Source organism: Drosophila ficusphila, unplaced genomic scaffold, assembly GCF_018152265.1.
Source record: "Drosophila ficusphila isolate 14025-0441.05 unplaced genomic scaffold, ASM1815226v1 contig_414, whole genome shotgun sequence".
In the NCBI taxonomy this organism is placed as follows: Eukaryota; Metazoa; Arthropoda; class Insecta; order Diptera; family Drosophilidae; genus Drosophila; species Drosophila ficusphila.
Genome location: NW_025064328.1, coordinates 2,203,171 through 2,219,944, shown reverse-complemented (window position 1 = coordinate 2,219,944; position 16,774 = coordinate 2,203,171). Strand labels below are relative to the sequence as shown.

At 38.5% G+C, this 16,774-nt stretch overlaps 2 protein-coding genes and 10 non-coding genes across 12 annotated transcripts; 6 read left to right on the top strand and 6 right to left on the bottom strand.

Moving 5' to 3' along the window:
* The first annotated feature begins 317 nt into the window (after positions 1–317).
* Positions 318–919, top strand: LOC108094927 (general odorant-binding protein 56d). Its single transcript, XM_017195785.1, has 2 exons — positions 318–481; positions 551–919. Exons 1-2 carry the CDS (start codon positions 353–355, stop codon positions 899–901), a joined length of 480 nt encoding a protein of 159 aa, XP_017051274.1. The 5' UTR covers positions 318–352; the 3' UTR covers positions 902–919.
* Positions 920–1,173: 254 nt separating this feature from the next.
* Positions 1,174–2,552, top strand: LOC108094928 (thioredoxin, mitochondrial). The gene is made up of 3 exons (XM_017195786.2): positions 1,174–1,248; positions 1,877–2,154; positions 2,210–2,552. The coding sequence occupies exons 2-3, from the start codon at positions 1,982–1,984 to the stop codon at positions 2,472–2,474; spliced, it is 438 nt and encodes a 145-aa protein (XP_017051275.1). The 5' UTR covers positions 1,174–1,248; positions 1,877–1,981; the 3' UTR covers positions 2,475–2,552.
* An 860-nt stretch (positions 2,553–3,412) lies between these two features.
* Trnai-aau lies at positions 3,413–3,486 on the top strand. Its single transcript has one exon. It is a non-coding gene; the product is annotated as a tRNA-Ile (tRNA).
* Positions 3,487–6,271: 2,785 nt separating this feature from the next.
* On the bottom strand, positions 6,272–6,343 carry Trnam-cau. The gene has a single exon. It is a non-coding gene; the product is annotated as a tRNA-Met (tRNA).
* A 446-nt stretch (positions 6,344–6,789) lies between these two features.
* On the top strand, positions 6,790–6,861 carry Trnam-cau. The gene has a single exon. It is a non-coding gene; the product is annotated as a tRNA-Met (tRNA).
* A 193-nt stretch (positions 6,862–7,054) lies between these two features.
* Positions 7,055–7,126, bottom strand: Trnae-uuc. The gene has a single exon. It is a non-coding gene; the product is annotated as a tRNA-Glu (tRNA).
* A 1,320-nt stretch (positions 7,127–8,446) lies between these two features.
* Trnae-uuc lies at positions 8,447–8,518 on the bottom strand. The gene has a single exon. It is a non-coding gene; the product is annotated as a tRNA-Glu (tRNA).
* A 245-nt stretch (positions 8,519–8,763) lies between these two features.
* Trnae-uuc lies at positions 8,764–8,835 on the bottom strand. The gene has a single exon. It is a non-coding gene; the product is annotated as a tRNA-Glu (tRNA).
* Positions 8,836–12,692: 3,857 nt separating this feature from the next.
* On the bottom strand, positions 12,693–12,764 carry Trnae-cuc. Its single transcript has one exon. It is a non-coding gene; the product is annotated as a tRNA-Glu (tRNA).
* A 150-nt stretch (positions 12,765–12,914) lies between these two features.
* Positions 12,915–12,986, bottom strand: Trnae-cuc. The gene has a single exon. It is a non-coding gene; the product is annotated as a tRNA-Glu (tRNA).
* A 438-nt stretch (positions 12,987–13,424) lies between these two features.
* Trnae-cuc lies at positions 13,425–13,496 on the top strand. Its single transcript has one exon. It is a non-coding gene; the product is annotated as a tRNA-Glu (tRNA).
* Positions 13,497–13,775: 279 nt separating this feature from the next.
* Trnae-cuc lies at positions 13,776–13,847 on the top strand. The gene has a single exon. It is a non-coding gene; the product is annotated as a tRNA-Glu (tRNA).
* Positions 13,848–16,774: the final 2,927 nt, after the last annotated feature.

The window sequence follows — 16,774 nt, the reverse complement described above, 5'->3', positions numbered from 1 at the left end:
TCAGTCATTTGGCCCAAGTAAATATGGACAGGCTGACGAGTGAATGTTATCAGTTTTTCGGGATCTAGTTTGACCCAAATGTGTGTGTGTTTGGCATAGCTGGAAGCTGGTTGACTAAGGACATTTTAAAGCACATCGAAAATTATTAATAAACTGCAAACCTTCGGAAGCGCAATCTTGGCTTAATGAAAGTCGGAAAGAAATACTCGTGCGAGCATGACACCAACCAAAAAACCGCAAGCCAGCATTTCGCGGTTGTTTCTCAACTTGAACTTCAGTGAGAAGATGGCAAGCATTTGCTTTATATGGTAATCGGATTCTGGGCTAAAGTCCATCATCTTCAATTGTATAAATGCTGGCTGCAAGCGATTGCAAGCCATCAGTTTCAATTGCAAGAGATTCCAAACAGCTCTCGATTAACATCATGAAAGTATTCATTGTTTTCGCAGCCTTTGCTGTTTTGTCCTTGGCATCTGCAGCGGTAAGATGATAGTTTCGAATTTAACTTTTACGTATAAATGTATTCCTTGGGTTTTCGGTAATGCAACAGAGGATCCCGGAGACCCAAATCTCTGCTCTTAGGCAGAAGGCCCGGGCCTGTGCCTCTCAAGAGGGAATCACCAGGGGGCAGGCTCTTGCTTTGCGGTCAGGAAACTTCGAGGACAGCGATCCCAAGGTCAAGTGCTACGCCAACTGCTTCCTGGAGCAGACCGGTCTGGTGGCCAATGGCCAGGTCAAGCCCGACGTGGTCTTGGCCAAACTGGGTCCCATTGCCGGCGAAGCCAAGGTCAAGGAGGTTCAAGCCAAGTGCGATTCCATCCAGGGCGCCGACAACTGCGATACCAGCTTCCAACTGTACAAGTGCTACTACCAGAACCGCGCTCAGATCGAGAAATATTAATAAATGAAATGCAAATAAAGAAAAGAAAGAAACAAATAACTTGAATCTAATTTCAAAGTGGCATACCTCTAAACTTTTGTAATCGCATACTTGATTAAACTTCGTAAAATGTGTAAAGCAAGTCGCCATAAAAAATAGAATAAACATTCCAATACAACACCATATAAAATTTAACGAGGTGTGGATAATCTTTAAATAGGCATGCAAATGTAAGACATATAAAAGCGAGCCACTCCAGATAGTTTTACTTATTGATATCAAGCTAAATCAGTACGATGAAAGCACTGCTCATTGCGATTCTTTTGTTTCTTTTGGTTTCTTTGGTTCTGTCAGAAGTCTTTGATGGGGTAAGTAGATGGTTTTTCAAATATTTATTTTTTGTTAATAAGTCAACGCTAGGATTTTATAAGGAAACTTAATACCTGTATTAAAACAGAAGTAGGACGAAAAAAGGTGGAGCGTAGAATTCTAACCAGATGCTTTGATCATTGCCGAATGAAAGCAAAAGGTTGGATTGTAAACGGCCAAATTAAATTGGAGACTTCCAAAGACCTTACCAAAGCAGAGTTTGAGGAAATTAAGGAAAATTGTGAAGATATTAAAGCGGTTGGAAAGTGTGCATTGGGCCACAAATTACTTCAATGCTTTTTAACCTATAATTATGATTACAGAAAAAAGAAATAATTGATATAATTAGTCTTGCTGTGGAAAATAATATTTGCAACGACACGTGTACTAAGCTGTACTTTAATACAATTTGCTACTAATAAATAATATTGGTAAGAATGCAATATATTTATTTACCTAAAAACAAATATAGAAAAAAAATCTACATCTACATATGTATTTTTAAAATCAGATATTAAAATTGATTTACAGGTTTGGATTGGAGCTTCTTGAGGTTTTTTATATTTTTTTTACGATCGAGAAGCCTTTGATTTCCGCTTCAGCTTTCATTCCAATTATTTTTTTCAGGAGTAAGAAACCAGTTCTACACTGCAGACTCACAACTTTCGAATCAAAATTTGTGTAAAAAATTATTTTTTCCGGTTAAAAAAAAGGTTGTACGATTGCGCAAATATGTCTAGCTATAGAAGATTGTACCGAGTAGAGCGCCTGATGAATCTGCTAAAGGCGAACCGCGGAATGACCAGTACAGGAAGGCAACCGATCTTCGATGTGGAGACCAGAAAGGACTTTGAGCAGCGTGTGATTAAGAGCGACCGACCGGTGGTGGTGGACTTCCATGCCAGGTGGGTGAATCATTCCATCAGGACAAGCCAGTCCTTAGTATGTACCTCTCCCCAGCTGGTGCTGTCCTTGCAAGGCTCTTAACCCTCGGCTGGAGAACATTGTTTCGGAGCAAGGGGGCCGCGTGAAATTGGCCCGTGTCGATATTGATGAGCACGGAGAGCTGGCCCTGGACTACAACGTGGGATCCGTTCCATCCTTGGTGGTCATCAGCAACGGCAAGGTGGTCAACCGAATGGTGGGCCTCCAGACCAGCGAGTACATCCGCAAGTGGCTCCACAAGGCGGTGCCCAATCAGAAATCCGAGGACTCGGAGAACTAGCTCAGCATGTCAATCGGTTGTGACAACATGTACTTTGTAGGCTTGCTAAAAATTTGATTAAACCATGTTCCCCGGCAACACGTTTTTAATTAATTTTCGATTTAACAAATCCTCGATGGGTGTTTTCTATGCGTCGCCTAATGCACGGAAAAAACTTTTTACAAAACTGGGAAAATGTTCTATAATATAGATTAAGTAAACAAACAAATGTAAACTTAATTTATCTTGCACTGTAAATACGAGTATTTCAAAAATTACATTTTATTGAAATCTTATAGGACTTTTATAAGTGATAGGTTTTTCTCCAAGTGTGCTCCTGTTCAAATAGCTTCTGCTCCTGACTCCCGGTGGCGGCAATTCAAAATGCAAACAAAGTCTCGTCTCGTGCTCAAACAATTTGCGGATCGGCGCCGGTCGGCGAGGGGGAAGGGGAAATGAGACCGGTAGCAACAAATACACTACGTATGTATCTCAATTGTTTGCGTATTTGTTTGCCAAAAACAACAAACTTACTCGCTCCCCAAACTGTGTACTTTCGTTATGTATCCCTGCTGTCTACGCGCTGGCTGTTCATGGGGGAATGTCTCTAATTGATTTTGGTAATGTTGCTTTTTAATGAAGTGTCAAATGTGCTGCTTGTGATGATGCATGCGATGTCGAGCAGCATTTAACTCCCACAGCGCTAAAGAACAACGTTTAATGCCGTCTACCGTGTGTGATAAATTAATTATAGGCACCCAATGAATTGACAAACTAGAACGAAATTATCTTTCATAATACGGAGTGTAATAATAAATAAATCTATAAATATGTAGATTAATTATATAAAATTATTATCAGTAGACAAGATAACTGATCCCAAAATAGTTAGAATAGGTATAGATGAGAACTACCCTCGCGCATTCCAAGTGAGGCAAAAAATCGTCAACTGTCACGAAGGCCCATTAGCTCAGTTGGTTAGAGCGTCGTGCTAATAACGCGAAGGTCGCGGGTTCGATCCCCTCATGGGCCATCATTAATTTTTTTCGATTTTCCCAATTATTTATTTTTGTTGTTTTATTTTCCGAATGAAAACACATTCGACAATTAAAATTGTAAAGTAAGAGTGTTGACAACGTACAGTCCGCAGTAAAGTTTGTTTGTGCCGGACCCACAAAATAGATTTGCCGCAATGTAATTGAGTATTTGTATTCAATTAAGACTTATTTCAATATTTGCATAAATTCTACAGCGCCGAAGCGCCAGACAACCAGCAGACAGAAGAGTAGAGTCGAGTGGCATGCAGTCAGTCCAGTTGAGTCCCCGAGCGGATATAAATCCCTCATATGCTCGGGCATAATTTGGTGAAACGAAACTTGGACAAACAGTCGTGCGATTCGGGAGGATGGCGAAGGATGCTCTTCAGCGTGGACAACACCCGGACCAATTCCCTTTCACGTCGACTAGGTGTGGGTGCATGTGTGCACACTGTCTGATTTTGACAGCCCGCATAAAGCGAGCAAAGGACTCTGGCGACACGACGAATCCTCGCTGCCAAGGTAAACACTCGTAGAAAGGGCCTGCTAAATGCATTACCCCTCGAAGCCCCCATCCCCCCGACCCATTTTGCGGTGCGAGGAAATGGCGACACAAACTGCAACAAATATTAATTTTTATTATGCAAACATTGCTTTAATTACATTATTTTTGCGTATACGCCCGGCAAACAAACTTTCCCCACTTCACGTGTGTGGCCAGCTCTTCAGTTCCCCTCATCGCTCTGATCAATCACTGGAAAATTGGATTTTCATATGTGCTGCACGGTCGCCCATCCCTCTCTCTCTCTCGTTCTGTTTTTCCCCATCTCTTTCGTACGGAGTTTATGCAATTTCCAATACCCAACGTTGCCTTGTGGTGGCAAAAATCAATCGCATCCCCTCCCACAAACAGCAGCCATCGGCCATCGTTTGACAAGCACAAACACAAACTTAATCAGTACCCATGGATTGGTCAATAATTTTTAAATACGAATCAAGTGTTAACTGGGGGCTTAATTGTGGGTTGGCCACCGAATGGGCAAAAATGAAACGAATCACCTATGGAAATCGACTTGTGGGTTTTTTGTTCGATAAAGTTGCACTTTTTCAAAGGCTTACCCAAAAAAAATGGTTGTTAATTTAATTCGACGCTTTGCAGTCTGTACTCTGTAGCCTATTGAACATACATTTGTTTGGATTGTTCAATTCAAATTCAGATTAAAATGTTGTTTGGAAATTAAAAAAAAAGTTAATAAAATAAAATTGTAAATGATCTAACAGGATCTGTTAAAAAAGCCTCTGAATCTATCCTCTAACACTGTTGTTCAATATGGCCCAATATTTTTTGTTTTGCCTTTATTCCGACTAAAAGTCGGAGATCGGAGAAACCACAAATACCCCCAAAACACTGACAACGTGGGATTTTAACACTCGCCAGCTGAATGCGTCAAGCGCCATTCAGTCGGAACCCTTTTGCTGTCTCAATAGAAAAGCTGGGCACCCGTCGACCAGCGAGGAAAAACGTAGGAAATGTGTCCAGTTATTTTTTTCTTTTCCTTCACCGTCTATCGACTACGTCGGATGTCGGGCTGACGGAAATTCGATTTATTTTCATCAATATTCAATGTCATTGCAACATCTTCGTGGGCAAAACCAAAAGCGTACATCAAGCATGTCACCCAACAACAACAAAAACGACACAAAGCCAACAACAACGATGGGGAGCAACCCGCAAGGAGAACAACCTAACCCCTTCAGTCGAATGGAAATGGACTTTGTGGCTGGAAACTTTTGGGGGTTTTGCTATTAAAATTTGATGCGCATGTTGTTGTCTCGTTGTCGCAGCTGCACGTGCAGCAGGCAGTGGACAAACCACCGGTAACCACCTACCAGACCAGCCCAACCTATGACATACACCGAAAAACCCGGTCCGGTCCCCCTGAAACCAGCAACCCTTTCTCCCAGGTGAAAATGTCGCAGTCTAGCGCAGTTTTTGGCCATTCGTCCGGTGGTCTGGACCAAACTTGACGCGCTCTGCCATCGCATATTTAAACAAATTTATTTGCAATTTAGTGTTTGCGGTTGGTTTCCATTGCCCCGAAAAGCCCCAAACCGAATGGTTTTGTGCAATTTCATGGCGCGCTTTTAAGTGGCGCGAAAATTAATTAAAATTTTTGCCATTTATTGACAAATATGTCATTTTGATTGACAGGAGAGGTTGGTAACTCTATGACTGGCTGAGCATATTTAGCAACATTTTTGTATGAACACAGTGTCCGGTGTGAATATTTTTAAGAAAAACTTTTCAGTATCTTTAATGTGCAGCATGCTGGACTCCTGCTTCGCGGCCATATCGCATATCTTAGCAATGCAAACAGAAACGGCGAAAACCAACAGAGTCACACGCGGTGAGTGGTTGTGAAAGCCGTATCTGTGCCAGTGGGCAAAAAATGGATGCAGAGCCTCAGCAGATGTGTGGGAGCGTGCTGCAAGTTCGCGATAAGAAAGGTGGCGACCACGGCACCGAGTAAATACATAATCCACGCGAGCGGGAGCCGGTGACACAAACTGCGGTAGTGCGCGAAACGCAGTTCCAATTATCAACTCGCATCTTTAAAAATTGATGAAGATACCAACTTTAAATAGAAGAGACTAAATTTTTGTTAATATATTCAAGCTGGATACCCATAAATCGAATGTATGGTTGCAAATACAAATTGGTATGCATATTGCAAATCAAAGTGAAATCTGCAAAAAAATTCGCACCTGCGAATTACCACTTAGCAGAGCAAGGTTTCGATCCTCGGACCTCTGGGTTATGGGCCCAGCACGCTTCCACTGCGCCACTCTGCTTCTTAGGAATTGCTGACGAAATAACCCGGTAAATATAAAAATATCATAAAAACTAGTATTTAACCCTCTAAATTCTTACGTATGTAAGAAACATATTCCAAAAATGGTTTATTTTTCAAGCTGGTAATATTTTGTATTTTCCCATTCGATAGCTTCTGTTTGAGAATTTTCTTTTCAATAAAACCACCGTATTAAAAATTAAGGAGATAAAATTAATGCTAATTGAGAAGTTGACCAATAACTGCATAATGGATGGCAGTGAGCTAACAACTGAACAACTTATAAATGTACAATAAATTGTGAACACAACTTTATATATCCGAGCAAAAATAACTTCTATACCGTTGCAAAGTTCTCACCCTTATTTTAAACGTTTAGTTACAGGGTATAAGCAGTCAAATTTTTTTCTGTTGTCTCTTATTCAACCTATTGCCAGGAATTTATCAAGCAGAGTGGCGCAGTGGAAGCGTGCTGGGCCCATAACCCAGAGGTCCGAGGATCGAAACCTTGCTCTGCTAAATGGTAAATTCGCAGTTGCGATTTTTTTTTTGAATTTATAGAAAAACATGAAACACAATCCCCACATCAATTCTAAACCCATTTAAACGGAATTCAATTAATAGTTTCGCGCTAAATAACCCATTGCTTCTATCCCCAGAACTAATGTTGGTCAAAAGAAAATAACTAATAAACTTAATAACAAAAATTTATTTCCCATACCGGGAATCGAACCCGGGCCTTCTGGGTGAAAGCCAGATATCCTAGCCACTAGACCATATGGGACACTGAAACATGTGTGGATAAATCTCTGTTTTGTTAATGGAAACAACGAAAATCTTATAAAATCTCTGCATATTGCTTTAAAATATTGTTTGGCAATTGAACAAAATAAGTATTTATAATATCTTTGATTGCTTACACCGAAGGCACCCGAAGATTGCTCTTCACTTTCTAGTTAGTTACAAGCTAAAATGGATTTACATGGTCGACACAATTATACCGTATTGACGCACCTAAAACCTTGACTCTACACGTTGTGAACCTTAACTTTTCCTGGGGGTGTTTATTTAAAGCCCCGAAAATATCGTCACAGTAACATGCCCGGCGAAAATAGATCGTGCCGCCCATTTGCAGTTTTCCTCTTATTTTTTTAAAAGCAAACTGTTTTCGGCCTGGTCCTTTGGCGTGTGCTTTTTAATTTAATTTTCGTAGGCCGCCATGCACTTCAAACCGCTTGCACAAGCTCGCACATGAATGAAGTACCCCAACTCCATCCGCTCAGTTTGCCAAACACCCAAAACCCACCCACATGAGGCGTCATCGGCTTACAAAAGCACAGTCGAGAGCCCAAACCACGTGGCGCCCGCTTTCATGCGCTTCGTTTAGCAAAGTGGATGTTAAGTGTAATGCGATTTTTATGTAAATTTTCGGCGAAAAAAAATGGCCAGAAATACTCGCACAGAGAGCCAACAGTTTGACGATTTTCGTTGCCACGGTCACGGCCAGCTTTCAGCCAGACAAACAGCAACAAATGAATCCCCACATCCATAACCCTCCACCACTCTACGTATGGCCATCCCTCGAAATGAATCGCAAAGATAGACAGACAGACAAGTGCCAATACTCCATACTCAACGTTCAGAAAGGAAAACCGCTTAACTTTTACACTAGACGGAAAAACCCCTCCTCGTCCATATTTCCCTTTAAATTTATTTGCTAAAAAAGTTCATTAGTGGAAGACCATCAGTTAAACCGACAACTCTAGGCAGGAGCAACCCCGTCAGAATCGTGGTACTAAATTATAATCACTCAGGAGTCATAATTTGGTAACATCAATTGGCCTTTTAGTATTTGGGTAGAACGTCAGTCTACCTCTACTAATGACAATCGTTTCGTCGCGACAAGAAACCTCTAGGGCGGCGCAGCGTTAGAACGTATTGGGAATTGTTATGGCCTCCGCAATAAAAAAAAAAACGATAATGCCAGTTTCACTCAAAGTGACGCAAGATGGCGCCAGTGCTGAATCTGGAAAAAACCCCATAGAGGCGCTATAATCAAGAGCAAATTGAATGAAAAGCGATCGTTTCACTCGACAAAAAAATCTTCCCATACCGGGAATCGAACCCGGGCCTTCTGGGTGAAAGCCAGATATCCTAGCCACTAGACCATATGGGACACTAACAACTTTGTGGCAAAATGCTATTTTGTTCTTGGCGCATAATGAAAACTAAGCAAACAAGTTGAGTCGGAACACTAATAATAGCATGGATATATTGGTTCTTTCGTGTAAGCTTAAGTTCATATTTCAAAAGCATTAATTGTAAACAAACGCATTTTGAAATTAAAAATAAAACAGTGTTAAAGTAGAAATTTTGGAAAAAAAAAAGCGTTGAAAATAAGTAAAATTGTTTAAAAAGTACTTCCCATACCGGGAATCGAACCCGGGCCTTCTGGGTGAAAGCCAGATATCCTAGCCACTAGACCATATGGGATATACAATGAGATGTTCAGAATAGCATTTTGTTACCAGTAATTATTGTTCTTGCTTATAATTTGATAAGTTACCCCTTAAATGAGGTACATTAAAAACAAGAAAGGAAGCAAGCTATGGCAAGCCGAAGCTTATATACCCTTGCAGTCATCAAATATGTCGAACAAAATACATAAAGGCTAAACAACATCGAAGCTATGACGATTTTTCTATGAATTTTCCATATTTTCGACTGTTGTTCATATGACGGTTATATGATATAGTCGTCCGATTTTGATGAAATTTATTTCGGTATATAAATGTATTCCAAAAATCAGGCTTGTCTGATGAAAAACAACGATGTTATCATTTTATTTCGGTTATTTCTTTATGGATTTTTCGATCTTTCCTATGACAGCTATATGATAGAGTTATCCGATTTTGATAAAATGAGTACAGTAGAATCCTGTTATAACGACTCCGCTTATAGTGTCCGTCCGGTTTTTGCGACGAAAACTCCATGGCTTGATTGGTCCCTACACAGACTTATACACTTAAATCCTTCTGCTTAGTGCGTCTTCCGGGTATAACGACGAAAAATCGTCGGTCCCTTGAAAGTCGCTATAAGCGGATTCTACTGTATATATGTAGGTATACTTTATGGGGTCTACTTGCTGCATTTCGTTCTACGATTAGTAAGGGAGGCTAAGTTAATAAGAAGCAATCTATTGGAATAGGATGGTAGCAATAGTTTAGGCGGCGTAGGGAAAAAAGTAAAAAGTTTTTTTCACTGATGCTATACGATCAGCGTGGACTCTAAACAGGTGCCCCATACTCGAGGATGGGCCGAACCAAGGATATGAATAAAGAATTGGTATCGTAAGGATCATCAAATTCCTTCGTCCGTCGTCCTAGTTCCAAGCTTTATTAACCATGTTCGATATATGAGAAGAGAATTTATATTTAAGGTCCAAGAGGACCCTAGGATCGTCAACAAGCGTTATTCTTTCCAAAGTATTTCTACTTAGCGAATAGGTGAAATTATGCGGAGTGACCCGACGAAAAGTCTTTAGCTCGCACTTGGAGCTGTTTAATAAAAGTAAGTTTTCGTTGCACCTGTTTTAAAAATTGCTTAGGTCTGATTGAAAATTAAAATGACGGGATATAGCAGCGGGAAAGTAGTAAAACGATAATTTTTAAAAAGTTCTTGAACTTTCGTGTATTTATTCAGGAATGCATTTTACATTGTTTTGCACCTTGGAAAATTTTTTTCTATTGATATTATTTTCCATTATTCCAACCAGGTTCCGGAACAAGTCGAGCTTGGGTTCCTACGAGGGACACTAAGAGGGCCACGGTTGCAAAATAGATCTTCATTTTAAAGTGAAAAGATACTGATATCAAAACGTAACCAAAAAACTCACTTATATACAGTCTTAGCCTTATATAATCCAAATTTGACTTCTTTAATGCATTATTGATTTCGTTTCGGTTATAAAAGTGGAAAGTACTGAAACGATTAACAAATGTAATCGCTCCGAAACAAATACTGTTATAAACGGGTTTCGAAAAAAGTCAAGAAAAATATATTCCAATAAAAAAAAAATATTTAAGTTTCTATTATTTGTATTCTTTAAATCTGAATTAATTTTAATATAATAAAAAAAAATAAGTTGCTTGCTCACAATGACTTTCCAGGATTATAATTATGTTATTATAAATGGTTATATAGAGATGCTATATGGTATAAAATTTAAAAAAGTCTTTAAATTATTATTGATTTTGTTCCGGATAATATAGGGGTAAAGTAGTAAATCGAATATTTTTAAAAATATTTGAACTTTCGTTTATTTATTCAGCAATACATTTTACAGGTTTCTCACACCATGAAAATTTTTATTGAATAGATTTTACTTAAATTAAATCCTTTTTCCTTCATTTCCCTCTGGCCGCTTTTGGTCCGGAACAAGTCGAGCATGGGTTCTCACGATGGAAACCAATAGACCCAAGGATGCAAAACAGAACTTCATTTTCAAGAGGTAGATTTCTTTTGAATAAGACCTCGCTAGACTCTCTTATGTGGATGCTAACCGTATATTATTCCCTAAAAACTCATCAGCTCGCACTTAGAGCTGATTAAATGAAGTAAGTTATCGTTGCACCAGATTCTTGTTCTGAACTGAAGTTCTTGAACTTTCGTGTATTTATTCAGTAATGCATTTTACATTGTTTTGCACCTTACAAGTCGAGCTTGGGTTCCTACGAGGGACACTAAGAGGGCCACGGTTGCAAAATATATCTTCATTTTAAAGTAGAAAGATACTGATATCAAAACGTAACCAAAAAAACTCACTTATATACAGTCTTAGCCTTATATAATCCAAATTTGACTTCTTTAATGCATTATTGATTTCGTTTCGGTTATAAATGTGGAATGTACTGAAACGATTAACAAATGTAATCACTCCGAAACAAATACTGTTATAAACGGGTTTCGAAAAAGGTCAAGAAAAATATATTCCAATAAAAAAAAAATTTTAAGTTTCTATTATTTGTATTCTTTAAATCTGAATTAATTTTAATATAATAAAAAAAAATAAGTTGCTTGCTCACAATGACTTTCCAGGATTATAATTATGTTATTATAAATGGTTATATAGAGATGCTATATGATATAAAATTTAAAAAAGTCTTTAAATTATTATTGATTTCGTTCCGGATAATATAGGGGTAAAGTACTAAAACGAATATTTTTAAAAGTTTTTGACCTTTCGTTTATTTATTCTGCAATACATTTTACAGGTTTCTCACACCATGAACATTTTTATTGAATAGATTTTACTTAAATGAAATCCTTTATCCTTCATTTCCCTCTGGCTGCAAAACAGATCTTCATTTTTAAGAGGTAGATTTCTTTTCGCTAGACTCTCTTATATGTGGATGCTAACCGTATATAATTCCCTAAAAACTCATCAGCTCGCACTTAGAGCTGATTAAATGAAGTAAGTTATCGTTGCACCAGATTTGAAAATTTCTTAGTCTGATTGAAGGTTTAAATGACGGGATATAACAGCGGTAAAGTACTAAAAAAAAATCATTTTTAAAAAGTTCTTGAACTTGCGTATGTTTATTCAGTAATGCAAATTACATTTTTTTGCACCTTGGAAAATTTTATTTTATCCATAACGTAGTCTCTTCGGTCCATCTCCTCTATCGATGTACACCAGAAGGGCCATGATTGCAAAATATATCTTCATTTTAAAGTGAAAAGATACTGATATCCATAAAAAGAAAAAAAAACGCTCACTTATATTCAGTTCTTGCCGTATATAATCTAATTTGAACAATTTAATGCATTATTGACTCCTTCTTGATACTGATATCCATAAAATCAAAAAAAACGCTCACTTATATTCAGTGCTTGCCGTATATAATCTAATTTGAACAATTTAATGCATTCTTGACTCCGCTTCGGTTATAATAGTGGAAAAGAACTAAAACGATTGAAAACAAGAAGAAAGTTACCTTCGTCAACCTATGACGATTTTTCTATAAATTTTCCATACTTTCGACTATTACTCATATGACAGCTATATGGTATATACTATATAGTTGTCCGATTTTGATAAAATTTAATTTGTAATTGAAGAGTCGTTAGAAAACGCTATATTCTTAAAATTATGTTTGTCTGATGAAAAACAACAGCGTGAGAATTTTTTATTTGTGTCCTTCACTGCGATGCAAACTTCTGACTGAAATTATAATACCCTTTGATCTGCAAGGGTGGGGTGAACAAATAAATGGAGGCTAATGTTATCTTTTTGAAGAAAAATGAAAACTGTATTGAAACAAAAATGTTATCCACGTCTAAGCAAATGCTTCCCATACCGGGAATTGAACCCGGGCCTTCCGGGTGAGAGCCGGATATCCTAACCACTAGACAATATGGGATATAACATACGAGGGTGAAAAATACTGATTATACTAATTACGAATATCGTAATTATCATAAAATGCTTAATTTTCAAATTTATTTCCTTGGTCAATCTCCTAAAATTAGTTGCTTAACAAAATTCAAAATAATAGTATTTTTATGCTACTTTCCCATACCGGGAATTGAACCCGGGCCTTCCGGGTGAGAGCCGGATATCCTAACCACTAGACAATATGGGAGACGATTATGCGGACGCCAAATTCCATAGTTGGTGCCTGTGTATTCTTCAAACCCGACTTCAAATTGTTGAGTTGTATAAGAAAAACGTGCGATCTTATTGTTATAATCTGTCGCAATATGAACTATGTATAACGTATTTACAAGGTTTTCTAACAATAAGTTAACATGATTCATTAGTAGTAAATAACAATGTGGTTAAAGTGCAAATTTAAAAAAAATAATTCTTCACATTCTATAATTTAGAATTAGAAAACAGTAGTTAAAACCATATTGACATTTTTACAAAAACACAATAATTGATCAATACTAACATTAAATATTTCCTGCAAAAGAATTCACAAACATACATATGTGTATTAATTATTTTTATGTAAGTCTCATTGTTTGCTTTTCTGGCACTTTACGTCAGTCGGAATTTTGCCAACGCGGCATTCACCTCCCATATTGTCTAGTGGTTAGGATATCCGGCTCTCACCCGGAAGGCCCGGGTTCAATTCCCGGTATGGGAATCTCGGTATCATCGAGAATTTTTTTTCATTACTGTGTGTGTTATTTGATACTAATAGATTCATTTAATTTGTAAATAATTTTTTGGGTATCAGAAATTTGAATTTAATCTTAATAATTTTTACTCGATCTAATTTTTGTTTATACATATATTATTATACATGAGTTTTCTTTTACACTCTATCAGTGCTCTCGTCACTAAGTGATAATATATGCGAACAAGACAATGGTATTTGTTTTTCCATATTCAGAAATTTGTGTTTGACTTGACTGACCGCATATCCCATATTGTCTAGTGGTTAGGATATCCGGCTCTCACCCGGAAGGCCCGGGTTCAATTCCCGGTATGGGAAACACTGTAATGTTATTTTTTTCTTTGTAAGTTTTAAGAATTTTGTCTTTTAACAGGCAAAAATAATCAAAATATTTGTTATCAAACTTAATAAAAACCAGCAGCAAAAAGTTATTGACGGTGCCAAACAACACGCGGTGTTCCCAAGCGGTCCCCCATCTTTTTTTAAATGTAAAAATGGATTTGGTTACGGTTCTTTCCGTACGGTTGCTTCAATTAAGTCGAAGCAAAAGTTGTGCTCGTAAAAATTCCGATGTCAATGCAAACTTCATAAATCAGTCGAGTAGCTTCGCTTCCATTGAAATTCTCGGAATAAGGCGTCGAACTATTCACGACTCCCCAACTCTGCCAGCGGCTAAATATTTTACTAACTTACGTGTCTATTTTCAAAGGGGTAGCTGCAGATCCCCAACCCCCTTGGTTCGGTGCCCTCTAACCCCGAAGATGTCGTTCAGGATGGGCGTGGTGGGGGCGGGTCAGTTGACGCTGTTGTGTTCATAAGTTGTTGCCATTGTTGTTGCCGCTGCTGCATTTGTTTTGGCATGTTTATTGCACTGTCAACGGCAATGCATGAAAAGTTTTAGTTAGCCAAGTTAAGTTGTTGCTGGTGACAAACCCTCTGCGTGCAGGACCCGTATTTGCTCCCCGGGAGTTATCCGGCTTGGCTCTCCTCTGCTCGCTTTTGTCCGACCGTAACTGTTAATGTGTTCGAAGTCAAATTGTTGGCAGTCACGAGACCAACAGCAGCGGCAACTGTGAACTCAAAAAACAACTTTATCCATGATTAATCAGTTGCATTTAAATGTGTATGATATCCTGGGCGGGGTCCGTCCTCCGTTGACAACTGCAGTCCTCTGACTTTCGACTGCTCCTCATTTTTGGCAAAGCTCGAGTGCTCATATCCGGCCGGCAGATGGGCGAGCTGCTTATGATTAATTCAATGCATTCAAAATTTAACTACGATATTATTTCGCGTTATGGCGCCGGGCAACAAATCGCCGTGCGTTAATTAATTTTAATAACCATCTTTATGCCAACTAACAGCTGGCCAAGTCACGCGTGTGTGTTGCTTTGACTGTGCCATCGTAAATGTTTAATGGCAAAACACTTAGCTGGCCAAAGTGGAGTGCTTTGGTAGCGCCACAAACGTTCGTCCACCCATTTGAGTGTAAAACGAATTATACACAGAAGTGGCTGCATAATTAAAAATGTTTCAACCGGACCGGGGCTTAATCATTTCAAGGGAATTAATTGTAAGCTAAAATTTCTAATGTTGTATTAGAGCTAACATAAAATCAATTATGGCTTACGTGACTTTTAAAGGCTTATCACTTCCGTTCACTTTAAGAGCATACATATTCACGGAAGTCAATTTCTGGTTCACAGATATGACTACGCATAATCGTAACATACGACAATTCTTTGGCTTCACCTCCTGTTTCACCCTTATAAAGTGAGTGGGCTTTCGCCTCCTTAAAGGGGACTTTTTCTTTGTGGCCCCGTTCCGAGAATCGCTTTCCCTTTGAATTCATTTCCTTTGTGGCGGTAGGGCAGCAGTGTATTGTAAATATTCATTACATGTGTGCAGCAAATTTTAATTTTTTCGCAAAACTGCAAAACCCAAAGAGGGTGGCTCGCACACTTACCATACCGTACACCGCGCAATATTCTATGGCTCCCAACGCATTTTCCCCTTGAGGGACGAGGGTCGGCACTGAGTGCACGACATTCATTGTGCTTAATGAACACTCGCATCCATTACGCTTGCATTATGTATGTAACGTCATAAATAATCAACAAAAAACGTGCGCAGCGAAAACCATAAAAAATTTGCCAATATTGCTTAAAATACCGGCAACAGATGCCACAAATTCGCAATGCCAATGCCATGTGGTTTTCTATTTGCGGCAAATTATATTTTTTGCTGGGGTCTAAAAGTATAATCTATTTTTTACTAGTGTGGAATGTTTGAGACTTGGAGATAATATTTTCGGCCTGTTTTGTATATACAAAAATACATATATTATGAAATGAGGGCAAGCAAAAATAACTTAGTAAAAAACGCTTTAATTTGATGAATTCAATTTAGACACTTTTTCTCTATCTATGCTTCAAAAGATTTTAAAAAATTCTTACCCACAGAATGTGTTAAGAATCACTACTGTTACCATTGCAAATATTTACGTATTTAGCAAAAGTTTAGTGCCTTGAAATGATTCCTAAACTGCAAATAAAAAAGGTAACCCACCAACCCTTTGAGCATGTTTTTTGTTTGCTTGAACAAATGCGAGTTACAGATGCCGCGTAAATATAAAAGGTTGTATTTCATATGTATATCAGCGCATTCTTCAGTTTTTTTTCGAGAGGGTAACGCACTCAGCAGAGAGATTTCAATCGAGTGGTCCACCAACAACCCTTTTCACGCTGTTAGCCAACTATCTGTGACCCTCGCTTTTGTCACCCTCCGAGGAGCGAGAAGTTTGGGTTTTCGAATGGTTCTGGCATACCTGCCGCGCTTGTAACCCCGCCATTAATACTCATTAGTAGCCGAGGTTCGGCGTGTGCCTTTATCAGCCATTTAGCCACTTTGTGTAATCCCAGGGAGCACAACAACCGCAGCAAAATGCGTGTTTATTTGGGTGTGGGTACACCGGGTTGTTTTTATTTTTTTTACTTTTTGTCTATACTCTTAATAATATTAAAAAATACACCCAAGGGAACAACGATTCGGTTTGTTTGGTTAGTTTCGTGGTGGTGGCTTGATGTATCTGACCGTTTGCCGGGGCAGACGCATAAATTTCCTTTGTCTAAAACCCCCAAGACAATTAGAGGCACGGCAGGGAAATGCCAGGGGCGGGTGCTCCGGGGTTTCGGTTGGTAAGAAGTGCAAAAATCGTTTTATATCCATTGAGAAAGACAATATAGCAA